We start from the raw sequence: 26,477 nt of genomic DNA on the forward strand, positions 1-26,477 counted from the left end.
ATAAAGCAAATCCTTGCATAATTGTGTTAGCAGTCCTAGTAGTCATCATACTACTGCTTGAACCCCTAGTGCCAAGAAACCTTTTGAGACATACCTTTTCCTCTCTGGGCAGCTTTGGCTGCTATAAAGTTCTTTCCTAATGAAATCTGTCTTTCTCTAGTTTCTGTCTGCTGGAAGTTTGTCTCCTGGAATCATCCAGGACACATCATCTTGGTCTTTCCTCTTCCTCATTATAGCCTTCCCAGGAATTCAGAGATCTCTACCTTCTCCATCTTGACACTCAGGGTATCGCTCTCCAATGTCTTCCATCTTCCTTCTGATAATTTGTTTGCAAATCAGCTCCTAGGGCCTGTGCTTCTAAACTTTAAAGTGTGTATGAACCACTGGGGGTTCTGGTTAAAATGCAGATTCTGAATCAGTGCACCTGGGGTGGAGCCTGAGATGCTGCATTTCTACCATCTTACCACGTGATGCCGATGCTTCTGGTCCGCGGACCACACTTTGAGTAGCAAGTGATCTGGGCCTTTCTGAACCTATTTTAGTTCATCTTTTAACAGGTGGCAACCAAAACCTAACTAAGTTGGTGTGGTCGATTTAGAATAGAGCAAGACTTGTCAACCTCTCTATTCTAGAAGTTATCCTATACCTTTTAATGAGGTCTAAATAGTACATAGGCTTTTTTGGTGGCCCTTTCACATTATTCACTTAGCTTGAATTTACTAAAATCCGTAAGTCTTTGTCCCACAGGCCATTGCTGTGCCGTATCTCCCCCACCTTATACGTACAGTGTTGGCTTTTTGGATTATATTGTAAAATCTGACACTGATCTTTTAAAATTTCTTCATGTTGCATTAAACTCATTCCTTAGGCCAGTTGAGATCACTTGATGCCTGTCATTCAGTGTATTTACTGTCTCTTTGTTAGAAGCTTGGGGGCTTCTAACAAACTTGATAGGCCTCTGTTTCTCCATCTAATTCCACTGGAAACTTCCATCCATTGATTGGAATTCTTTGGTTTAAATTATCCTTCCTTCATCGTGTTCACAAGAATATTGTGAGAAACATTGATGGTTGCCTTACCAAAGTTCAATACATGATGTCTGCATTTGGGGATACAGGGTGGTTTTTTTTTTTTTTTCCCCACACACACACACACTGTATTTTATTTTTACAAGAGATAAATAGACTGACACCAAGCATTGTACATGGATGACCACAACAAAAGCAACAATGATTGCAATTACCAAACATGAAACACACTCGTACTATGTCATAATATTGACATTCAGTCCAGTAATCCTCCACTGTAACAGCTCCTTTACTTTGCAGTGAAAATTGATTTGTATATTCTTTGCCTCTGAGTCCTTGTGGGATTTTTTTTTTTTTTAAATTCAGACAGAAAGTCACAAAAATTATACTCATCCTCATCAGTTCACTCAGTCCCATGTAATTCATTTTTTTTTTATCTTGATATTTTGTTAGCACTTTTATGAGTTCATAAGTTTTTCATTAGAGTTCTGAAAATGCTTATTCATTCAGTTCAGCAGTACAGTCAGTTACCTGAAACCTGTACTTGTCAGAGTCTTTTCCATGAATTTCTTGAAGATGAAACCCTTTTATAGGAACATATTTGCAAAATCATCAGAGTACACCCAGAACTGTCTGTAAATGACAAAAGACTTAAAAATGACCACGGTTAAAGATTTGATGAAAGTTCATAATAATGCAGTTGACAAGAAAATTAGTTATTTCTGAGATATACATTTTAAAGTAATAACTAGGATTATTACTTATAACATTATACCAGAACATATAAGATTTTTAGAAATTTCATGTAATGTCTGAAACATTTATATTAACATATTTCCATACATATTTCCATACAAATACAAATATAAGATTTTTAGAAATTTCATGTAATGTCTGAAACATTTATATTAACATATTTCCATACATATTTCCATACAAATACAAATATAAGATTTTTAGAAATTTCATGTAATGTCTGAAACATTTATATTAACATATTTCCATACAAATAACCCAATGAAAGTTTAGTATTAGTTGTTTTGTTTGTTTTTTTATACTGCAGGTTCTTATTAGGCATCATTTTTATACACATCAGTGTATACATGTCAATCCCAATCGCCCAATTCAGCACACCACCATCCCCACCTCACCGCAGTTTTCCCCCCTTGGTGTCCATATGTCCATTCTCTACATCTGTGTCTCAACTTCTGCCCTGCAAACTGGCTCATCTGTACCATTTTTCTAGGTTCCGCATACATGCATTAATATACGATATTTGTTTTTCTCTTTCTGACTTACTTCACTCTGTATGACAGTCTCTAGATCCATCCACGTCTCAACAAATGACTCAATTTCGTTCCTTTTTATGGCTGAGTAATATTCCATTGTATATATGTACCACATCTTCTTTATCCATTCCTCTGTTGATGGGCATTTAAGTTGCTTCCATGACCTGGCTATTGTAAATAGTGCTGCAATGAACATTCGGGTGCATGTGTCTTTTTGAATTACGGTTTTCTCTGGGTATATGCCCAGTAGTGGGATTGCTGGGTCATATGGTAATTCTATTTTTAGTTTTCTAAGGAACCTCCATATTGTTCTCCATAGTGGCTGTATCAATTTACATTCCCACCAACAGTGCAAGAGGTTTCCCTTTTCTCCACACCCTCTCCAGCATTTGTTGTTTGTAGATTTTCTGATGATGCCCATTCTAACAGGAGTGAGGTGATACCTCATTGTAGTTTTGATTTGCATTTCTCTAATAATTAGTGATGTTGAGCATCTTTTCATGTGCTTCGTGGCCGTCTGTATGTCTTCTTTGGAGAAATGTCTATTTAGGTCTTCTGCCCATTTTTGGATTGGGGTGTTTGTTTCTTTGATATTGAGCTGAATGAGCTGTTTATATATTTTGGAGATTAATCCTTTGTCCGTTGATTCATTTGCAAATATTTTCTCCCATTCTGAGGGTTGTCTTTTCGTCTTGTTTATGGTTTCCTTTGCTGTGCAAAAGCTTTGAAGTTTCATTAGGTCCCACTTGTTTATTTTTGTTTTTATTTCCATTACTCTAGGAGGTGGATCAAAAAAGATCTTGCTGTGATTTATGTCAAAGAGTGTTCTTCCTATGTTTTCCTCTCAGAGTTTTATAGTGTCCAGTCTTATATTTAGGTCTCTAATCCATTTTGAGTTTATTTTTGTGTATGGTGTTAGGGAGTATTCTAATTTCATTCTTTTACATGTAGCTGTCCAGTTTTCCCAGCACCACTTATTGAAGAGACTGTCTTTTCTCCATTGTATATCTTTGCCTCCTTTGTCATAGATTAGTTGACCATAGGTGCGTGGGTTAATCTCTGGGCTTTCTATCTTGTTCCATTGATCTATGTTTCTGTTTTTGTGCCAGTACCATATTGTCTTGATTACTGTAGCTTTGTAGTATAGTCTGAAGTCAGGGAGTCTGATTCCTCCAGCTCCATTTTTTTGCCTCAAGACTGCTTTGGCTATTCGGGGTCTTTTGTGTCTCCATACAAATTTTAAGATGATTTGTTCTAGCTCCGTAAAAAATGCCATTGGTAATTTGATAGGGATTGCATTGAATCTGTAGATTGCTTTGGGTAGTATACTCATTTTCACAATGTTGATTCTTCCAATCCAAGAACATGGTATATCTCTCCATCTGTTGGTATCATCTTTAATTTCTTTCATCAGTGTCTTATAGTTTTCTGCATACAGGTCTTTCGTCTCCCTAGGTAGGTTTATTCCTAGGTATTTTATTCTTTTTGTTGCAATGGTAAATGGGAGTGTTTCCATAATTTCTCTTTCAGATTTTTCATCATTAGTGTATAGGAATGCAAGAGATTTCTGTGCATTAATTTTGTATCCTGCAACTTTACCATATTCATTAATTAGCTCTAGGAGTTTTCTGGTGGCAGTTTTAGGATTCTCTATGTATAGTATCATGTCATCCGCAAACAGTGACAGTTTTACTTCTTCTTTTCCAATTTGTATTCCTTTTATTTCTCTTTCTTCTCTGATTGCCGTGGCTAGGACTTCCAGAACTATGTTGAATAATAGTGGTGAGAGTGGACATCCTTGTCTCGTTCTTGATCTTAGAGGAAATGCTTTCAGTTTTTCACCATTGAGAATGATGTTTGCTGTGGGTTTGTCATATATGGCCTTTATTATGTTGAGGTAGGTTCCCTCTATGCCCACTTTCTGGAGAGTTTTTATCAGAAATGGGTGTTGAATTTTGTCAAAAGCTTTTTCTGCATCTATTGAGATGATCATATGGTTTTTCTTCTTCAATTTGTTAATATGGTGTATCACATTGATTGATTTGCGTATATTGAAGAATCCTTGCATCCCTGGGATAAATCCCACTTGATCGTGGTGTATGATTCTTTTAATGTGTTGCTGGATTCTGTTTGCTAGTATTTTGTTGAGGATTTTTGCATCTATATTCATCAGTGATATTGGTCTGTAATTTTCTTTTTTTGTAGTGTCTTTGTCTGGTTTTGGTATCAGGGTGATGGTGGCCTCATAGAATGAGTTTGGGAGTGTTCCTTCCTCTGCAATTTTTTGGAAGAGTTTGAGAAGGATGGGTGTTAGCTCTTCTCTAAATGTTTGATAGAATTCACCTGTGAAGCCATCTGGTCCTGGACTTTTTTTTGTTGGAAGATTTTTAATCACAGTTTCAATTTCATTACTTGTGATTGGTCTGTTCATATTTTCTGTTTCTTCCTGATTCAGTCTGGGAAGGTTATACCTTTCTAAGAATTTGTCCATTTCTTCCAGGTTGTCCATTTTATTGGCATAGAGTTGCTTGTAGTAGTCTCTTAGGACGCTTTGTATTTCTACGGTGTCTGTTGTAACTTCTCCTTTTTCATTTCTGATTTTATTGATTTGAGTCCTCTCCCTCTTTTTCTTGATGAGTCTGGCTAATGGCTTATCAATTTTGTTTATCTTCTCAAAGAACCAACTTTTAGTTTTATTGATCTTTGCTATTGTTTTCTTTGTTTCTATTTCATTTATTTCTGCTCTGATCTTAATGATTTCTTTCCTTCTGCTAACTTTGGGTTTTGTTTGTTCTTCTTTCTCTAGTTTCTTTAGGTGTAAGGTTAGATTGTTTACTTGAGATTTTTCTTGTTTCTTTAGGTAGGCTTGTATAGCTATAAACTTCCCTCTTAGAACCGCTTTTGCTGCATCCCATAGGTTTTGGGTCATCGTGTTTTCATTGTCATTTGTCTCTAGGTATTTTTTTATTTCCTCTTTGATTTCCTCAGTGATCTCTTGGTTATTTAGTAACGTATTGTTTAGCCTCCATGCGTTTGTCCTTTTTATGTTTTTTTCCCTGTAATTCATTTCTAATCTCATAGCGTTGTGGTCAGAAAAGATGCTTGATATGATTTCAATTTTCTTAAATTTACTGAGGCTTGATTTGTGACCCAAGATGTGATCTATCCTGGAGAATGTTCCGTGCGCACTTGAGAAGAACGTGTAATCTGCTGTTTTTGGATGGAACGTCCTATATATATCAATTAAATCTATCTGGTCTATTGTGTCATTTAAAGCTTCTGTTTCCTTATTTATTTTCATTTTGGATGATCTGTCCATTGGTGTAAGTGAGGTGTTAAAGTCCCCCACTATTATTGTGTTACTGTCGATTTCCTCTTTTATAGCTGTTAGCAGTTGCCTTATGTATTGAGGTGCTCCTATGTTGGGTGCATATATATTTATAATTGTTATATCTTCTTCTTGGATTGATCCCGGGATCATTATGTAGTGTCCTTCCTTGTCTCTTGTAACATTCTTTATTTTAAGGTCTATTTTATCTGATATGAGTATAGCTACTCCAGCTTTCTTTTGATTTCCATTTGCATGGAATATCTTTTTCCATCCCCTCACTTTCAGTCTGTATGTGTCCCTAGGTCTAAAGTGGGTCTCTTGTAGACAGCATATATATGGGTCTTGTTTTTGTATCCATTCAGCCAGTCTATGTCTTTTGGTTGGGGCATTTAATCCATTCACGTTTAAGGTAATTATCGATATGTATGTTCCTATGACCATTTTCTTAATTGTTTTGGGTTTGTTTTTGTAGGTCCTTTTCTTCTCTTGTGTTTCCCACTTAGAGAAGTTCCTTCAGCATTTGTTGTAGAGCTGGTTTGGTGGTGCTGAATTCTCTTAGCTTTTGCTTGTCTGCGAAGCTTTTGATTTCTCCATCAAATCTAAATGAGATCCTTGCCGGGTAGAGTAATCTTGGTTGTAGGTTCTTCCCTTTCATCACTTTAAGTATATCATGCCACTCCCTTCTGGCTTGCAGAGTTTCTGCTGAGAAATCAGCTGTTAACCTTATGGGAGTTCCCTTGTATGTTATTTGTCGTTTTTCCCTTGCTGCTTTCAATAATTTTTCTTTGTCTTTAATTTTTGCCACTTTGATTACTATGTGTCTCGGCGTGTTTCTCCTTGGGTTTATTCTGTATGGGACTCTCTGCGCTTCCTGGACTTGGGTGGCTATTTCCTTTCCCATGTTAGGGAAGTTTTCGACTATAATCTCTTCAAATATTTTCTCTGGTCCTTTCTCTCTCTCTTCTCCTTCTGGGACCCCTATAATGCGAATGTTGTTGCGTTTAATGTTGTCCCAGAGGTCTCTTAGGCTGTCTTCATTTCTTTTCATTCTTTTTTCTTTAGTCTGTTCCACAGCAGTGAATTCCACCATTCTGTCTTCCAGGTCACTTATCCGTTCTTCTGCCTCAGTTATTCTGCTATTGATTCCTTCTAGTGTAGTTTTCATCTCAGTTATTGTATTGGTCATCTCTGTTTGTTTGTTCTTTAATTCTTCTAGGTCTTTGTTAATCATTTCTTGCATCTTCTCAATCTTTGCCTCCATTCTTATTCCGAGGTCCTGGATCATCTTCACTATCATTATTCTGAATTCTTTTTCTGGAAGGTTGCCTATCTCCACTTCATTTAGTTGTTTTTCTGGGGTTTTTTCTTGTTCCTTCATCTGGTACATAGCCCTCTGCCTTTTCATCTTCTCTATCTTTCTGTAACTGTGGTTTTTGGTCCACAGGCTGCAGGATTATAGTTTTTCTTGCTTCTGTTGTCTGCCCTCTTACAGGGTGGTTTTTATGCAGAGGCAGAATTTATCATTCATATTAGAGATGCCTACTTTTATGGTTAAAGAGATTTTAAGATGTGTATTGACATTCGCTGATTGCAGATTACAATAGCTATTTATCATCAGAGACTTCACTCTCTGGGTTATTCTTAACTCACATAATTTTTTTAAAATGCATTGATCTCTCTCTCAGTTCTCTGTTTTGCCCTGAGACGTAGCTGCTGTGTGTCCCTGGAAGGTGTGAGGGCCTGTAAAAAAAAAGGAGGTGAAATAGCCCTTACATTTTATACCCCTAGAATGTTCTCTTGAGAGTCACATCTTGATTATAATAAAGAAGTTTCATGCCCCAAGTGTGTTCATCCATCTTGATGTGACCTTCCATCCAGTTGGGCTGATCTCAGCTCTGGCCCCCTCCCTCCCTCCCTCCCTCCCTCCCTTCCTTCCCTCCTTCCCTCCCGAGATTGATCCCGCCCCCTCCGCGTGCTGGTCTGTGTGATCCCAGGCACAGCTGCATGGCTTCTATGTCTGACTGTTCTCTGCACCACCTTGGGAGGAGGTGCTGTTAGCTCCGTTTTACAGAAGAGGAAACACATGGGCAGCGAGGATGAATGGCCTCTCCCCCGCAATCTGTCACCATTACAATATGCATGTGACAAAAGTGTGAAAAATGTGTCTCTAAGATTCACTGGGCTGCCGATTTCTGCTGATACTAGAAAACTGATGTTCATGAATATGCAGCCTGCCTGATGCAGTCATTCTCTCGTGTACCCATTGGTACACTCAGTACACTGAGTCCCTCCTCCGTGCCGGCGCTGGGCCTCCAGTGACACGGGAGGTGGGGGGTGGCCCTGCTCTCGCAGAGCTGGTTTTTCTGGGGGAAGCCTTGCCAGAATCCCACCCGTTTGTAATGAGAGCTTTAAGAGACATTTACATTTTCTTTCTCTTTCCTTTTCTCGGAAGGTCTACATCCGAATAAAAGACAATGAGTGGAACGTCTATCGGCGGTACACGGAGTTCAGGAGTTTGCACCACAAGTTACAGAACAAATACCCTCAAGTGAGGGCCTACAACTTCCCACCCAAAAAGGCCATTGGAAACAAGGTAGGTACCGTCACTGCCCAGGGCCAGGCAACTCTTCAAGTGGTGCCTCTGTCTTCTCCTTCCGTTGGTGATTTAAACATATGTGCTCCTTTATTTAACTCAAGAAGTTGGCTAATATGAGAAAAAATAGGAATGAAGAAAACAGTCACCCATCATTCCGCCCGCCTAAAGACAGTCGCGTTACGTTTTGTCTGTATCCATCCTCTCATTTCTCTAAGGCAGGGGCTGACAAACCTGTTCTGTTAAAAGGCCAGAGAGTAAATATTTTGGCTTTGCTCACCATACCATTTCAGCCAAAAATACCCAGCTCTGCCATCATGGCAGCAGCTGCAGGCAGTATGGATGCACGTGGGTGCGTCTGTGTGCCAATAAAACTTTATTTTTAAGAAGAGGTGTCAGCTGGATCTGGCCTGTGGGGCATAGTTTGCCAGCTCCTATTCTGGACCAAAAAAAAAAAATGTTTTCTAGTTTTTATCCATGGTTGTCATGATATTTATTTGGACTTAAGAATATGGAGTTATTTCCCAGGCAGGGCTTTCTCAGAGGAGCTCCTTTTATTATTACTGCCTCATGAAGTTTAGTCATTGATAATGACCTAATTTGTTTCTGTGTATTCTCCAAGTACCCTGGAGAAAGGAGGCGCTTGCCCCGCGCATGCTTGCTGGTCGATTAGCGTTCATTCATTCATCCAGCCAGCATTTATTGAGCACCAGTTAAGTGTCAGAGTGCAAGGGGCACCAAAGATGACAGCCGAGCCGGGCGTCGGGCCCCATTGTGTTGTCTGCCTCAGCCGGCCAGCATCGTTCTGCCCTCCATCACGTTTGCAGCCGTTCTCCATCATGGCTGCGCTCTGGATCACTTGGGAAGCTTTAAAAACTCTGAGACCTGCCCACCCCCCAGCCCCATCCTGAGTTCATTGGTCTGGAGTGAGGCCTGGGCACTGAGGGATTTTAAAAGCTCTCCAGGGGGCTCCTGGATGCAGCCAAGCCGGAGAACCCCTGGCTTCCTGTCAAGTAGGAGACAGAGACATTTCATCAATTGCAGTGTGTTAACTAGCTTGGCAGGGGCAGTCGAATCAGATGCGGTAACGTGGACCCTTCTCAGGACCTGGGAGAAAACGGGCCTTGGATAGGAGGCATCCCTCTCCTCCTGTGGTTCTCAGAGTGTGGCTCCTGATGAGCAGCGTGGGCCTCACCTGGAGCTTGTTAGAAATACAGATTCTCAGGCTCCATCCCGCAACTGCTGGAATACAGGCTCTGCGGCTGGGGCCCAGCAGGGTGGGTTAACAAGCTCTCTGGGTGGTGCTGAAGCACAGGAAGTGAGGGAACCAAGCGCCATCACATTGACAAAGCTTGTGCAGATTCCACTAGCCATGAACTTCCTAGTTTGTCTCTGGAGGAGGCGCCTTGCCTAGGATTTCCTACAGTCTTTATCATAGAAAACCCAGAGCAAGAGTTTCCATAATCCACTCCCCACGCTTGGGAATTCCAGAGAGAAAACTATCATTGACCGTTCTGTTTACATCTTCAGAGATTTCTGTGTTTAAACCAGATTAGAAACCTGATCACATCAGGGTGTGCTGGAACATAATTTAAACAGTTATAAAGCAGGTTTATCTCAGGCCCAGAATAAACCTGTTGGTCTTTTTTTTTCTGTTGAAGAAAAGTAGAGTTGAGCCCATAAAACAGAAGACTTAGGAATTCTATACTTGTTCATAGCAAGGAGTACGATAATTCTTATGAAAAGAGGCGGGGGGACCGTATACTGATTTAATCTAATGACTTGCAGGCTCATACAGATCTTGGGACCCATCCAGAATGTCTTAAAATGTCACAGAACAAAATTCTACATAACCAGCGTATTATCCCTATAAGATGTTCTCATTTGCAGAGAGCATTCATTACACGGAAGCAGCCCTTCCATGATACCTGCAGGGAATGCGGCCCGTCTGTGTCTCACTGGGGACATGTCTGTCTTTCACTGTGTTTTCACTTCCTATGGCTGCTGTAACAAATTCCCACACATTTAGTGGTCTAAAACAGTTCAGGTTTATTATCTAAGACTAGTCTCTCTGGGCTCCGATTAAGGCGCAGGCAGGGCTGCGTTCCTTCTGGAGGCTCCAGAGGAGCCTTGCCTTTTGCAACTTCTAGAGGCCCTTGGCTTGTGGCCCCCTTTGTCTTCAAAGCCGCAATCACATCACTCTGGTCTCTGCTTCTACCAAGATAGTCACATCTCCTTCTCTGACTCCTCTTCCTCTAATAAGGACCTTTGTGACCACAGTGCCCTCCCAGCCCCCTGCCCCTGATAATCTGTGATCATCTCCTACCTCAAGTTCTGCAAAGTCCCTTTTGCCATGTAAGGTAAGGTGCTCTCAGGCTCTGGGATTAGGATGCGAACACCTTTGGGACCCACACTTGCTGAATGATTTCTCTGCAGCCCAAAGGGACGCCCTCCCCACTCCTTCTCTCCTCAAGCCTTATAGTTACGCAAAACTTACTAAGACAAGACAAAGTTGCCAAGAACAACACCAGTCCTAAGTATGTTGGTGTTCGAGGCTCAGGTTTAGTGAGATGAAGTGTAGGCCTGAGGGGTAGGAGGGGCTTTCCGGCGTTCCGTGACTGAGAAAGAGTGTGAAGCAGTCCTGTCTCTGCTGTGCCAGGAGCAGGGACCGCGAGGGAGTTTCCCCTCTGAGGTGGGTCACCTGCAGCCCTGCTCCCCGTCCTCCCATCCCTGTCAATCCGGGACTGACCTACAGCAGCAGTGGCCTTTTCGCCTGTGAAATCTGTATCAATAGGGCACCCAGGACAACCCTATTTGCAAATGAATGAGCTTGGCATTAAGGTACTATCTTGGTGGGTCTGGCCCAGTGATGACCGGCTCGTACACATGCACTGGCTGATTCTTAACTAGGTCTTTGGTCCTGTCCCGCATGGTCAGGGGCGGATCTGACAGCTTCCTCTCTTACTCAGGAATCTGACAGCTCAGAGCTGTCCTGGGGTCTCAGCCTCTTTTCTCGTCTGTGCGGCCCTTTAGCTTTTAATTGGCTGGTCGGGGTCCAACTGTAGTTTGATTCCCTCCACTCCCCCACACCCCATCCCCCACCAGAGTACACTTTGGCTGATGCCCAGGACAGATCTGAGGATCTGTCTGATTTTCAAGGGCAGAATGAGTCAGGATTCAGGACTTCAGCGCCCAACAGAGGCCAACGATGAACTCTTCTTTAGAGACCAAGCTTGCGCTGGCCACAACTGGGTCTGATTGCTCAGGGTACCTGCTTTGATACCCTGAGGGCAAATTTTCTAGAGAGCTTTGATTCTAAATTGACCCAGAAAAATGTACTACATCAAAATCTTTTCTTTGATTGGATCACTTCACCAGTGAAACGCTTGCCCACTTGGACCATTAAGGCACGTTGACACAACATCCTTGTGTGGATTGAGCTACATGCACCTTGTTGCTCTAAGCCTTGGACCCGTTAAATGATTGACTCCAGGATCCACAGTCCTGGACAGTATTCAAGGACATATTAAACATAGTGTAGCCTTTTAAAATTCATCAGAGGAGTATCTTTCTAGCCTGAATTTCTAGATATTTCCCCAACTTTAGAAGTAAAATGTGATCTTAACCCCAGTTTGAACTTTTAAAAAATTGATTAAATTTACACATTTTATAGTTTCTGGATGCAAAATTTGTCTTCACCAAATCATTTCTTTTACCTCCATATGCCACGTATGTGTTTAGTTATAAATGGGCAGGGTGCCCAGAGCACTTGCTAAAGATATTTCCATTCTTGCCCTGCCTACAGTCCCTTTCCCTCACTGTAGCCAGAGTGAGGTTTGTATAACATCAGTCAGATTGTATCACTGTTGATTAAAACCCACCAGCGGCACCAGTTAAATTCAGGACTCTTTGCTGTGGCCTGTGAGGCGTCCCCTGATAGGTCCCCCACTTCCTCCCCTACCTTATTTCGTGCCCCCCTACTCTCCCTCTACAGACCCAGCCACTCTGACCTCCTAAGACTTCCATGGGATTCTCTGGCCTTTGCACCTGCTGTTCCCTCTGCCTGGAACAGCTTTTCCCCGTCTCTGCGTGGACAGCTCCTCCAGCTTGTGAGGTCTCAGCTCAGTTCCACTCCTCAGAGAGAAGCCTTCCCCAGCACCTTTGTCAGTGCCACTCTCTAGCCCATTACTCTGTTTTCACGTTCTCCCAGCCTCTCCTGCCACATATCATGAGTGGAAATGATTTCTTTGTGTACTTGAGTAGCGTCCATCTCTCTGCCCTGGAATGGAAGCTCAGGAAACGGGGCCTGGGTCTGTTTCTCTTCACTGCTCTCTCCAGCTCCTAGTATAGAATCTGACACACCAGAGACACTCGTGGCTTGAATGAATGAATAAATGAACAGAAATTAAATGGAAGTTTCCCTTTTACTTTCTTCTTTACTTCACTGGGTCTTGGCACAAATTCAAAAAAATCTGAATTCCAAAAGTGAGTAGAATAACTTGCAGGGTATCTTTGGAGGTTGTTCCCACTCCACTTTTGGCTGAATATTTCTTGCAGAATGGGCAAGAGCCTGGCAAGCCTTTGCAGACAGGAAAGCGGGCTGCCTAGCAACCTGAGGGTGTGGGCTGGAGCTCGCTGTCCAAAAGGACTTCGCCGGCATGAGGGCTGAGGTGGAGGCCGTGTTTTTGATGTTGCTACTAAAAGTCTACATTATTGCTCAGTGAGCAAATGAGAATTGAGGGACTGTCGTGCCTTCTTAGGATAATGGAGTCGGTCTCTGAAAGTTCATTTGGCACTAAGGCAAGGCAAATCGCTTTCCCCCGGGCTGCAGATAATTCAACTTGTTGGAGAAATTATGCATTAAAACTCTCATTAAAAAGACATACACCAGTGTGCGGTGGAGGAACCGAGGGGCACTCGCTGAGCCGTGGAAAGCGCCTTTGCAGCTCCCGAGAGGCATAGATTGCGATGCAGCCCCAGGGATGACGGCAGGACCCCAGCCAGCAGTGGGAATGAGCAGGCATCTGGAGGAATGCGGAGGCTGATGAATTCTTCCACTTGGCAAACATGTTGCAAGTGCAGGGGTGTTCTGCTAGGTGTGGGGAGGCGAAGATGATTTAAAGTACGGTCTCTGCCTTCACAAACTTCAGGTTCTTGTAGGGTGAATCCTGTGGGCTGGCGGAGGGTTCCAGTGCACTTGGAGAAGAGCGAGGAGGGGGAAGCAGAGCTGCTTGCTGCAGGAGGGAAAATGCTCGAAGGGCCAGCAGGAGCCCCGGTGCTGAATCTCACACGAGGGAGCAGGTGGGGACGCAGGCAGTTCAGGGGACGTCCTTCCCGTCCTTGTGCCTGTTTCCTCAGTGCGTCTGCATTAGGCTCCTATGGCTGCCTTAACAAACACCACAGACCTGGTGGCTTAGAGCAACACACATGTATCGTCTTGTAGTTCAGGAGGTCATAAGTCTGACACAGGTCTCACTGGGCTAAAGTCAAGGTGTTGGCCAGGTCGGTTTCTTCTGCGGGCTCCAGGGAAGAATCTGTTTCCTGGCCTTTTTGCAGCTTCTAGAGGCTTCCTGCATTCCTTGGCTTGTGGCCCCTTCTGCCGTCTTCCACGCTGCATCTCTCTGGCCATCCTTCCATAGTCACATCTTCCACTGACCACAGCAGGGAAAGGTTCTCCACTTTTGAGATTAGATGTGGTCGATCATCTCCCCATCTCAAGGTCCCTAGTCACACCTTGCAAAGTCCCTTTTGCCATGTAAGATAATGTAGTCACAGGTCCTGGAGGTTAAGGTGAGAACATCTCTGGGGGAGGCATTATTTTGCCTACCTCGTGCCTCTTTCCTTGCCTGGAGTAAAAGAACATTACTGGTACCTCACTTTACAACTGGGGAAATGGAGACACAGAGAGGTGAAGTGACTCGTCCAAGGTCATCTCGCTCGGCAGTGTCAAGGCTGATGTGTGTGCCCAGGCAGACAGTCTGCAGAGCCCTGAGCCTTCACCCTCTCACCACAGGTCTGCTGCAGAGGACCCTGGAGGGTGGGTGAGTAGATTATTTAGCCATTGCCCAGTTGGTAGATATTTACATTGATTCCATAATTCGGTTTCTGAACCTCGTTGGTGTAGAAATCAAGGAGCAGGTGACACCGGGGCCCCCGGTTGCCTCTCCCTTCTGCTGAACCATGCAGGCCTCACATACCGCCTGCCCTCACTTAGGGACCATTTTTAGAGCCAGGAGCTGCTGCCTTCATAGTTGACCCGAAGGCTTATAAACTTTCCTGATAAACCTAAGTGTATGGAAAGTCGGTCATTCGTTCCTTTGTGTATGTATTCATTCTGCAGGACTTTGCCAACCCTGAGAGTTAAAAAAAAAAAAAAGTTCTTGTTGGTTCACTAGCTGTGTGGCCTTGGGCAAGTTATCTGTCCTCTCTGTGCCACACTTTCCCTTCTGTGTAACAGGGATGGTCATGGCACTTCCCTCCTAGTGATGTTATGAGGATTTAAGGTGGTAACGTTTCTAAAGTGCTCACAACTGGCTTGCATGTGATAAGTACTACGTATGGGTTTGTTAAAGGGGCATGTGGTCTGGTTGTGAGATGGAGCAAGCAGACACATAAGTGCGTCCTTATTGTAGAGGACGCTGGGACCGTGAGCCTGAGCAGTGGACGAGCCTGACATAGGTGGTCCGTCCGGAACCTCCACACCCTGTGTTTCTGTGTACAGTAATGCCAGCAGCCATCCTGTGCCCGGCTTGTCATGTATACTGGAGGCTCTGCATTCATTTTCTCATCATGAAGTTGTTGCCAAGCCCTGTAGAAAAATGTCTTATAGGTGAGGAAACCGGGCTCAGTTGCTGTAAACACACTGCCCAGGGTCCTGTGGCTCCTGTTAGGGATTGAGTCAGACTCGTTCTAATGGCACTGTGCCTCCTGGTCCAGAAGCCTCTAAACCCACACCCAAATCCAGGAGCTGGTACTGCAGGAAGTCACTGTTACCACAGGTTTCTCTGTGAAGATACAACATCTCACGGGATTCTGCCAGAAACACCCTCATGTGGAAGAAGGTGCAGAAGGCAGTGCAGATACCAGCACCCAACTGGGACGGAGACACAAGGAGCTCAGACACCATCCCCTGAAGCTGAAGTTTTTCCAAGAGAAATTTAGGGGAGAAAAGAAACTCCAGCTGGATGAAGCCATAAACGCAAAGTTGTTTCTTATTTGACACTCTGCCAACCACTGTGTAAATAGTCCTGGTACTTAATGTATTAAACAAGAAGAAAAAAGAAATTGGGCTCATTATACATCACACATCTGTGTTTCTCTTTAATACAGTAAAGGCCTCTTAAGATATTTTCCAGGAGAGCAGTTGCCGAAGTCATCTTGCCAGAAAAATTGTCTCAGGAGAGAGACAGTGCTGAGCCCTAGACCTGGACTATGTATAAGTGTACATATGCAGATAAGGATACATATTTAATGAGCGAGGGGTTCTTGGGAGGACTTTTCTATAACATCAAATTAAAATCCAATTTTAAAAATCAAGGTCAGGGCTTCCTTAGCGGCACAGTGGTTAAGAATCTGCCTGCCAATGCAGGGGACACGGTTACGGGCCCTGGTCCGGGAAGATCCCACATGCCGCGGAGCAACTGAGCCCATGCACCACAACTACTGAGCCTGTGCTCTAGAGCCCACAAGCCACAACTACTGAGCCCGCATGACACAACTACTGAAGCCCATGCACCTAGAGCCCGTGCTCTGCAACAAAGACAAGACACCGCAATGAGACGCCCACACAACTGCAACGAAGAGTAGCCCCCTCTCACCGCAACTAGAGAAAGCCTGCGCGCAGCAACAAAGACCCAACGCAACCAAAAATAAATAAATAAATAAATTTATTTTTAAAAAAATCAAGGTCATTTTATAAACGAATCATCCCGAGCCAGCAGCTAGAGGTGGATTTGCTGCTCTGGTCCCATCCCCCGTGTTTTCTGCATGTAGCATATGGAGAGTTTGATTCCAAGAGAATCATCTTGGTGGTCTCAGGTCACAGACCTTGCAGGTCCCACCTACTCCAGGAAGCCTTACCTGAACTCAGAGTGTTAGCCATCCTTCCTCTGGGTTCCTCTCCCAGGCTGCCTCTGGGCTGCCTGATGCACAGTCGTCTCCCCCACCCCCACCCCCACCCCCATTAGCCCATGGAATTAGAGAGCAGAACCAGGCCTGGTGAGTCTTTGTCTTCTCAACATCTCACCCAGTGCCTGGCGCATAGTAGGTGCTGAGTTAAACATGTTTGATGAACAAATGAACTCAAGCTACATAGAAATCGGTGTGTGACGTCAGCGTTGTACGACTTCCAATTCCCTTTCTCCTCAGTTCCCTTCATCACTTAACACTTACAGCTCTTTGATAATTACTCCTAGAAAGATTCTCAGGCCCTACCTGCCAACTGGATATAGACCCAACACAGAATGTTTGCAGGAGGGTCTACAGTGACATTGCATTAGCCGTGCCGTGTGACACACCTGGGCTCTGGCCTCCCCCCCTTCCCCAGTTCACCAGCCAGAATGGGTCAGCTCCCCCTTACTCATCTCTGGTGAGGCCCCTGATGCAGCAGTGTGGGACCCATTGGTTTGGAAATTGACATGAATTATAACACACTTGACTCACTCCTGGGCATTAAGTGTTGCCTCAAATATTTCTGGGGCTGTTAAATAACTTGTACGTCATCATTTAACCTCTCCTTCTAGCTCTGAAGGCCTTCTGAATATACTTAAACCACGTTATATCTGCTTTTTCCCCCTCACATTTTTGGACAACTGCTTAAAAATTACTACTCGGAAGAGTACTTCTCAGCTTTTACTCACGTCTCCAATAAGTGAGAATAATCGCTACCTTCCCCTTCAGCACTCCCACTAACATTTGAGAACTGTGTATTGCGATCTTGGTTCATCTTTAGCAAGCCGGGGGAAAAACAGCTTTAATTTCTCAAGTTGTTGCCATTTTAGTTTTGTCCCCATTACCAGGTCTCTGGGGTCAGAATCCTTCATGTATGGAGGAAGCCATCCATTTCCCCTTGACTTTCTCTGCAGCTCCACGGGCCATGGGCATTTTTAGAAGCCACGCAATTTAGCTTCTAAATTGCCAGAGGCCAAGGGGTTAAGCGTGTGGGCTGTGGCGTCTCACTGGCCGCAGTTCAGACCCCGTCTCTGGCACACACTGGCTGCGTGACCTCGGGCAAGCCTGTGACTCAGTTGTCTCAGCTGTCACATGGGGCGAGGGCGCTTACAGCACAGGCTCCCATGATGATCCAATGAGATGCTGCCAGTTAGCTGTTAGCACAACACCTCAAATGCTAGCTTGAAATAATAGGTCTACAGAGAATCCTCACTAATTTGGTTGCCATTCTTTTGTAACCTGTGATGACTCAGACATATGCATGCTGGGTTCTTCTTTCTTCCCTTCTCTCTCCTTCCTCTCCCTCTTCATTTATCTTACTGTTGTGGTGGTGGGTTTTTTTGTTGTTGTTGTTATTTTTTAAATTGAGGTATAACATACCTCCAATCTTAAGTGTATAGCTTGATGGATTTTCACAAAATGAACACACCTATGCTAACAACACGGAGACCAAGAAATAGACCGTTATCTCAACTCCAAACCTCCTCGTCACTCTCCCCACAGGGGTGGCCACTCTCCCGATTTCTAGTACCATAGATTTGTTTTGCCTGGTTTAGGACTTGACATCAGTGGGCTCATAGACTCTGTCCTCCTTTTTGTCTGGCTTCTTTCTCTCAGCATCACATCTGTAAGACTCATCCGTGCTCTTGCAAGGAGCAGTCATTTGTTTTTTAATTGCTGTGTAGTATTCCATTGTATGAGTAAGTCACATTGTATAAATTCCATTGAGAATATTCCATTGTATGAATATATCACAACGTTTTTTAAAATGAGGTTAGACCTCTTTTTTTTTTTTTTTTAATTTATTTATGGCTGTGTTGGGTCTTCGTTTCTGTGCGAGGGCTTTGTCTAGTTGTGGCAAGCGGGGGTCACTCTTCATCGCGGTGCGCGGGCCTCTCACTGTCGCGGCCTCTCTTGTCATGGAGCACAGGCTCCAGACGCGCAGGCTCAGTAATTGTGGCTCACGGGCCCAGTTGCTCCTTGGCATGTGGGATCGTCCCAGACCAGGGCTCGAACCCGTGTCCCCTGCATTGGCAGGCAGATTCTCAACCACTGCGCCACCAGGGAAGCCCCACAACGTTTTTTAATCTTTGACTGTTGGTGGATATTTGTGTGGCTTCCAGTCTGGCTCAGTTACACGTAGTGCTGTAATTAACATTCTTATATGTAGATGTCTTCTGGTGGAGATCAGCCCTGATTTCTGTGGGTCTATACTTAGGAATGGAATTGCTGGGTCAGAGGATGGGCATATGTTCCACTTCAGGAGATACTGCCAGAGAGTTTCCCAGAGTGGTGATATTTAGTTTGTTTATGATTTTCCTTACTCAAACAGTGTTGCAGTGAGCATCCTTCCATATCTCCTGGCACACGTGTTTTAGACTGATAGGTGATGTACCTGTGAGTGAGATTGCTGGCTAATAGGGCATGCTTGTCTTCAACCTCCCTAGCTGTTGCCAAATTGCGCTCCCAGATGGTGGCACCAAGTGTTCCCTCCCAGCCAGGTGGATGAGAATTCCCATTGTTTTCAACAACACTTGGCATCGTTACACTTGTAATTTATGTTTTGTCAACACAATGGGAACAAGATGGTACCTACCTTGTCATGGTTTTCACATATTTGCCTGATTACTGATAGGGTTGATGATCTGTTCATGATTTTTGGCCCTTCATATCTCCTCTTCCCTTTCTTGCCTGTTTATATCCTTTGGTCATTTTTCCACTGGAATTCTTGTATCTTCCTTATTGGTTTCTATGATCTTTTTATGTTTTCTGGATGCCACCCTTTGTGCATTCTTTTTTTTTCTTTTGGCTGTGCTGGGTCTTTGTTGCTGCATGTGGGCTTTCTCTAGTTGCAGCGAGTGGGGGCTACTCTTCGTTGTGGTACATGGGCTTCTCGTTGTGGTGGTTTCTCTTGTTGCGGAGCATAGGCTCTAGGCGCACGGGCTTCAGTAGTTGTGGCACGTGGGCTCAGTAGTTGCGGCACGTGGGCTCAGTAGTTGCAGCTCACTGGCTCTAGAGCGCCGGCTCAGTAGTTGTGGCGCATGGGTTTAGTTGCCCTGCAGCATGTGGGATCTTCCCAGACCAGGAATCGAACCCCTGTCCCCTGCATTGGCAGGTGTATTCTTAACAACTGGACCACCGGGGAAGTCCCTTTGTGCATTATTTTAAAAAGATACAACTCTTGTCTTCATCTCCAAGAAGCCTCTCTCGCTCCCCTCACAGTAGAGCCCACCACCTCTTCTTCCTCCCTGTGCTTCCCGTGTGCTTGGCACCCGTTTCCTTCACAGCCCCCATAATGCTTTAGTGCGTACACATGTTTACACGTCTGCTTCCTCACTGGTCCAGTTTCCCAGAGGAGCAACGACTTCTCATCAGACTCTATACAACACACCAAGACACTAGCATGAAGTCCGCTATCAGTAGAGGCTGGATCAGGTGTATGTGTATGTGTGGAGGGGTGTGTCGTGTGTGTGTCTGTGTGTGGTTATTTGCACGAGGGAACATGAGGCCCCAGGTTACATTCTTTAATGTGCACCCAGGGTCAACCCCTCCACAGCTCCTCTCCCTGAGATGGGGTCCAGAAAGCCTTGAGTGTCTGAGAAGTGTTGGACACAACTTCCTTTGCGTCTCTGGGGAGCTGGTCTTCTCTACTACTACGCTAAGGTTAGCCACCTCCTTGGAACTTTCTCGTCATTACTTTCTCAGCTCTTCTGCCTTCCGTGGGAAGCGAAGTTCTTTTTGTATTGAGTTTAGAAGCTTTTTTGCGTTAAGTGCCTGATCCTCATAGGCCCATGAAAAGGGAACTGTTTTGTATCATAAAGGCTTTGATGCTGGCTTTGAGCTCTCCCTCGTGACCTGGGCAGCCTTATTCCTAGCAGCAGGAGATAGACAAGCCCTCCTTCACATCAGCACCCATCTTACTAAGAACAGCAGCTATTCACTGAGCACTAACTCCCTCCAGGCCTGGTGCCGAGGACTTGGCCTGCACACTTTCATCTAATCCTCTCAGTGTCCTGGTGGCCGAGGAACTGTTATCCCTGCCCCACCTCATGCCACTGTGCATGTCTCCCTCTTAGATCCTGAACCCTCAAGCTCTTCCATGCCTCAGGGCCTTTGCACATACAGTTCCTCTAGAATACTCCATCCCCCACCCTTCCTATGACTGGTCTTTTGCATCTGTCAGCCCTCAGCTTAAATTCTACCTCCTCAGGGAACCCTTTCCCAGCTACCCAGAATAAGTGCTCTCCCTCCATTAGGGGCTTTGTCAGCCCAATGTTTTGGGGTTTTTTTTTCCCTTTGTAGCATCTGTACATTTTATAACTATAGTGATTTGTTTAAACATGGTGTATGTGTGGAGGGGTGTGTGTGTGTGTGTGTGTGTGTGTGTGTGTGTGTGTGTGTGTGTGTGTGTGTTGGGGAGAAAGCCATTTAGGAATTTTAAGCAGAGGAAGAAAGATGGGGCATGTGCTCCCTGGGTCACCAGCCTGACTCTCTTCTCTCGCTTCTGGTCTCTGAAGGCTTTTGAACTTGTCATGCCTGGAAGTTCAGGGCAGACCCCTTGAAGAAGATAATTTTTCATGTAAGCTTTGAAGAATTAAGTAGAGAGGAAAGGGAAGGGCACTCAGTCAGGGGAAAGCGAAGGTACAGAAACATGAAAAATTAATGGGTTCAGGCATGTGTTGGATCCTTTATGTCCTGGTGCTCCAGCCCCTCACCTGGGCAGTGTAGGGATCCAGTGATGACTTCAGCCTTGGATGAAGTCCAGGTGAGCAAGAAGCACAGTAATATTAGGACCCTGGGCCATGTGCTTTCTCAACACCTTGGATCTGCCCCTTCCTGTTATCTCTGGAATCTCTGACTTTGGAGAACGGAAAAACAACCACTCAGGGGAGTAGAGCAGACTGGAAATAGCCAAGACCCTGAGAAGTCTAAGGGTTCTTGTCAGAGAGGCCCTTAAAGTAAAACAAATAAATGGAAAGCTTCATTAATTTCCAGATAAACATTCTTTCACTCTTTCATTTCACAAATCTTTATTGCATATCTATGGTACACCAAGTCTTATGGCTACTGAGGTGAATGAGATGTGTTTCTTGCCCTCAGGGAGCTCACAGTTTTGTAGGGCAATTGGTAGATCACCCCGTCCCCAGTAAGTGCTATGGGGAAGGTTAAATCCAGGGTTTTGTGGGCACAAAGGGGAGAGTATATCATCTAGGATGCTTTTCCCTGCAAGTGATGGAAACCAAAATCAAACTATTTTTAGTTTAAAAAGAGGTCTCATTGGCTTCCGTAACTGAGCAGTTGAGGTCTGACTTGAGGAATGGCCGGATTCGGGAGCTCAGTGACATCATCAGAGGTCAGTACTTTGGCCAGTCATTTTCTCTTTTGCTGTCTTGCTTCTAATCTGTCTGCCTATCTGTTTCTCTTGCTTCTTATCTGTCTGCCTATCTGTTTCTCTCTCCATCTGCTTTTTTTCTGAGTTGGCTGCATTTTCAGGCAGGCTCCCTTCTCATGGCAAAGATAGTCACACACCTCTAGGCTTTCTCTATATCACCTTAACAGCTCAGGCAGAAAGAGTAAATCTCTTTTCAGTGTTCTGGTCTCAGCACTGATGCTCATTGGCCCAGTGAGTGCCACTGGGGACTCACTGAGTCCTGTGCCTATTCCAGGGTCAATAATAATGACTGTGATTGGCCAGGTCATGTGCTCAGCCTTGAGTCAAGGGGTGGAATCAATCCCATCCCAAACCCATGATCTGAGAGTGGGAAAAGGTTGATTTCCCAGGGGAAGATTATAGCACTGTCACCAGGAGAAAAGGGCATGGGTGGTGTGTGTAGGCAAAACAGCAAGGGGGGGACCAGCCTGGGGGAGAAGGGAAAGAGGGAGATGAGAGAAGTTTCAGAACAGAGCCTTGAAGGATGAACAGGATCCAGCTGTTGAGTGAGGTGGGGAATTCCAGGCAAAGGAAACAGCACTTTGGAAGGCAGAGCTCGTGGAGCAGCTTGACTCCTCAGGCTTCTTGGGAAGCAGTGTGGAGGATGAGTAGCAGGAGACACTGGCCCAGAGGACTGCACAGAGGTCTACAGACTTATTGAGAGGAGCATCATGCATTCACTCATTCATTCAACAGCTCTTTCTTGAGCACCTACTATGTGCCAGCCACTGAGGCTAAACAGATAAGAGCCCTGCTTGCATAGGGCTTAACAATTCGGGGGGTGGGGAGAAGGGGATGAAGAGGGAAGACAGATGACATACACTTAAACAAACATACAGATAATTTCTGATGATCTCTGAATAACATACTCAGTAGAAGAGATTTAACACTAGAACTGTGCTGGAAAGGTTACCCGGGTCATAGGAGATATTAAATTATGAACTGAACAGTATGGAATTTCTTTGGCCTGAAACTAAAAAACAAAAACAAAGAAATAAATTTTTTTGCCCACTGCTGCCAACCAAAGTAAAATTACTCGGCTCCCTTTAAAAGACAAGGGTAAAAATAGAGAGGTAGTAGGTTTTCAGCTAGCAATGGACTATCATTTGGGCTTGACCTTCTGCTGCTTGATGTTCAAAGCAGCTCAGTGCACTGGGTAATGGATCCACAGTTCGTTTTAGACAGGTGCATAAATCTTTGGGGGAAGCTAGAAAAATGAGCCAGCCAGGCAGCCCTGGCATTCTGCTTCATCCTCATTTCCGCCTTTTATCCTCTCCCCTCGTCCTCTGTTCATTCTGGCCTCTTACAGTGGGGAATCCCCACGGAAAGTGCAGACTGGAGTTTCACGCAGGCATTCTTCAAACTAGAGCATCAAATAAGGAACGGTTTTGCTGTCTGGGGCCTTTCCCTCAGTAATACCATTAGTGTTCAGGCAGGTCTGGAGAGCTGTAAATCATGTCTTTCACCATTGCTTCGGGGACTGTTGCAGATGCCTCAAATGCATTGATTTTGGAAATAATTGGGCATAACTGTTTTCCCTTTTCCCTTAGTTTAGGCGTCACTGCTGTGCACCAGATGACCGATGGTGTGCCAGTACAGCCGGTAACCAAGCAGGGCAAAAGATGGCTGCATCTTTTCAGATTCTCAAACAAAGTGGGAAATTACTGCCTCCCAGCGATCCCCTAAGTCTGTGTTTAGTCCACTTTGCGTGGCACTGGTCAGCACCACGGAGAGTTCCACGGTGGTCGTCATTTGTCTGATGGTTTCCCACCTTGGATGTGTATGTGAATCCTTGGGTTTAAACAGATTCAGATGCTCAGACCACACTTCAGGCCTACTGAATTAGAATCTCTAAGGGTGAAGCCCTAGAATCTGTATTTTTGAAAAATCCTTGGAAAGTGCTGACACAGCTGGTCTGCAGATCAGTGATGGGGGTGCCACTGGCCAGAGGCCCAGGAAGAGGAAATAAGTTGCTCGAGGTAACATGATGAGGTATTCAGAGAGCCAGGACTGGAACTTCTGATGAGTCCGTTTCCACTTTGTGGCTTCAGCAGGCTCACTTACTCTCAACCTTGTGTTTCTGTGCCAGGGTTTCCATCCAATATCTGGCTTGAGATTAACGATATCAAATAGGACCTCAAAAGATGGTTTCAAATTCTGTCTCATATCTATTTTTTCTAAAGATCTTGCCACTTAAAGTGTGTTTTTTGCACCACTGACATCACCTCACCTGGGAGCCTGTTAAAAATGTGGAAACCCAGCCCCCCCACCCCCAGGTCCAATTGACTCAGAATCTGCATGTTTAACGGGCTTGCCAGGTGAGTTGATACACACCGAAGTTCGAGAAGCAGTGTTCCAGGGTTTTTGCTGTTCACTGTCTGACCTGGATGCTTCCAGCAGGGCTCTTCACCACTCCTTCCTGTTCCCCTCCAGGGGGAAGGTCGCTGCTCAAGCTGTCAGATGTGCAGGCTCTGAGCCACACCTGTCAGTGGGCAGAGTCACCGTGTGTTAAGCTGGTGCATCAGGTTGTACCTGTGTCCAGCCTCGACCTCCCAGGTTGAAACAGGAAGCTCCCTAGAAGCAAGCCGGCTCAGTCCCTTGCTGCTTTTTCCTTCTTCTTAGGTGATATTCACTCATATTCATTAAGTAATTGTGTTTAAGTCAGTAGGGAAAGACGTGGTCCCTGCCCTTGTGGAACTTTTAGTTTAGCAGAGGCAGACATTAACGAACAAACCTGTAAAGAAAGATACTTTCAAGTGCTTTTAATGAGCTTTTATGTAGGAACAGTGCAGAGAGCTATAACAGAGAAGATCTGATTTAGTCAAGGGGTCCGAGTAGGAACATTTAAAGTGAAATAAAGGGGGCCGTGTAGCAGTTAGCTGGGAAACAACCCAGAAAGCCCACTCCAGGCAGAGGCAGCAGCAAACTCAGGCCTGCAGGCAGCTCTATCCTAGGGACTGGGTCAGAGTCTCTTCTCTTCTAAGCTCATTTGGCTTTTCCTCTCTTTGGGCTGGACAGATTCTAGTTCTTGGTGAAAACTTAGGGTCTCTGTTGTCTCCAGGCTCAGGACTGCCTGACCCGGGCTGAAAATGTGTTCCATATAGACATGCAAGGTTTGCAACCAAGGCCTCAAGCTCAAAATCAAGTCCGACTCAGCCTTTGGGCCTTTATCTCCCTTGGGTCTCTGGGGTGGTGGGAGTGAGAGGGGGTGGTGGGAGTGAGAGGCGGTGGAGGAGAGCATGGGTCTGGGGTCCCCTGAGTTTGAACTTGAGTCTGAACCCTGATATACTGGTGCAAACTAGCACGTCACCTCGCTGTGCCTTGGTGTCCTCAAGTACTGGCATCTCCCTCCTGAGGTTGCTGCCAGGGTTAAGGGAGATAACAGGACAGGCTTAGAACACGCCTGGCCCACAGTGAGCTCAGAAACTGCTGGTGGTGGTTGGTACTAGGCCGTCTCCTGGGTCTCCTGGCGACACTGCCCTCTTAATGCCATTCCCCTATACCTCCCCACTCTCATCCCCTCCCCACAATGGGCAGGGCACCATTCCCAGCCCCATTTTACAGAGGGAAAACTGGCTCAGAGTGGCCTGCTCGAGGGCTCAGCCTGATTTAGCCCAGGAGTTCTTATCCTAGTGTCTGAGGATAAAATCCGGGTGATCAGTGAACAAGGATCACACTTTATTTTCACTACTATCTCACTGACATGTGGCCTTAGGCCACAAGCTGTAACAGTGGTTGTGGTATCTGTGACTTTGTCCCCAGTAGAAATTAGTCATGTGTATTTCCCTATCACGTGACAGTTGCTGCAGATGGCTCACTGTCCTAAAGCTCATCATCACTTTGAAGGCAGTGATTAGACCTGCCATTAGATCTTGTTATTAATGCCCCAGCAAAGAAACACTTGCACTGGTTTATCACAATTGTGATAGCTGTGCCTAAAATATAAAAGCTGAGCTTTTCTGACTAATCCTATGTATCTTGTTTTGGGAATTTAAAAACACATTTCTGACAAAGGGATGGTGGGCTTCACCAAGCCCATTCAGAGAGCCCTACCAGGGCCCCTCCCTCGTGTCCCCAGGGTCTCTCTACACCACACCCCGTCGCTCCCGGCCCTGGCGGAGGTCTGCCACCCACCCTGCTGTTTCCAGCCACCTTGCTCTTTCCAGGCTCTCCTCCCTATTCCTTCCCCACCAGGTTCCTTTTTTGTACAAGTAGGTGCTGGATAAATAATAGGGTGGGAAAACTTGTTGGAAATAGTACAGCTCATGCTTATTTTTAAGCAGCTGAGTTATAGAGCCCTGGTCTGGGTGCAGTCTAGGTGAGGAAGACGTCTTTGGCTAAAAAGAGGTGCTGTGAGGTTGATGAGGGCTGCTGTGAGCAAGAGACAGAGGATTTTTGGAGAAGCCTGGGCACCGGGAGGGTTGAGGGGTTGGGTGGGAAGCCCAGGGAAGGAGAGTTCTGTGACCTGAACAGCGAGCGGAGGATGTCAAAGGAGAGCCACAGTTTCAGTGAGGACGTGAGCAAAAACCGTCCGAGATCGGCAAAGGCGGGAGAGGAATTTGATTTATGTGATTGAAAGGAGCAGGAATGGATTGCAGCTTCAGACATAGCTGGTCCAGGGTTCGTAGGATCCCAT

At 45.1% G+C, this 26,477-nt stretch overlaps 1 protein-coding gene across 16 annotated transcripts in view; it reads left to right on the plus strand.

Annotated features, from left to right (window-relative positions):
• Positions 1-26,477, plus strand: part of SNX29 (sorting nexin 29) — a 566,403-nt gene that overhangs the window by 460,698 nt on the left and 79,228 nt on the right. For all 16 annotated transcript variants that reach the window (XR_014254726.1, XR_014254727.1, XR_014254728.1 and 13 more), the window contains one exon: positions 8,101-8,241. Coding sequence is in view for 9 of the 16 variants with exons in the window: in XM_082429659.1 (XP_082285785.1) it covers positions 8,101-8,241 (141 nt within the window). In the remaining 7 variants the exon portion in view is untranslated. The remainder of the gene's footprint in view (positions 1-8,100; positions 8,242-26,477) is intronic.

Source organism: Balaenoptera physalus (genome assembly GCF_965194825.1).
Source record: "Balaenoptera physalus genome assembly, chromosome: 16".
In the NCBI taxonomy this organism is placed as follows: domain Eukaryota; kingdom Metazoa; phylum Chordata; class Mammalia; order Artiodactyla; family Balaenopteridae; genus Balaenoptera; species Balaenoptera physalus.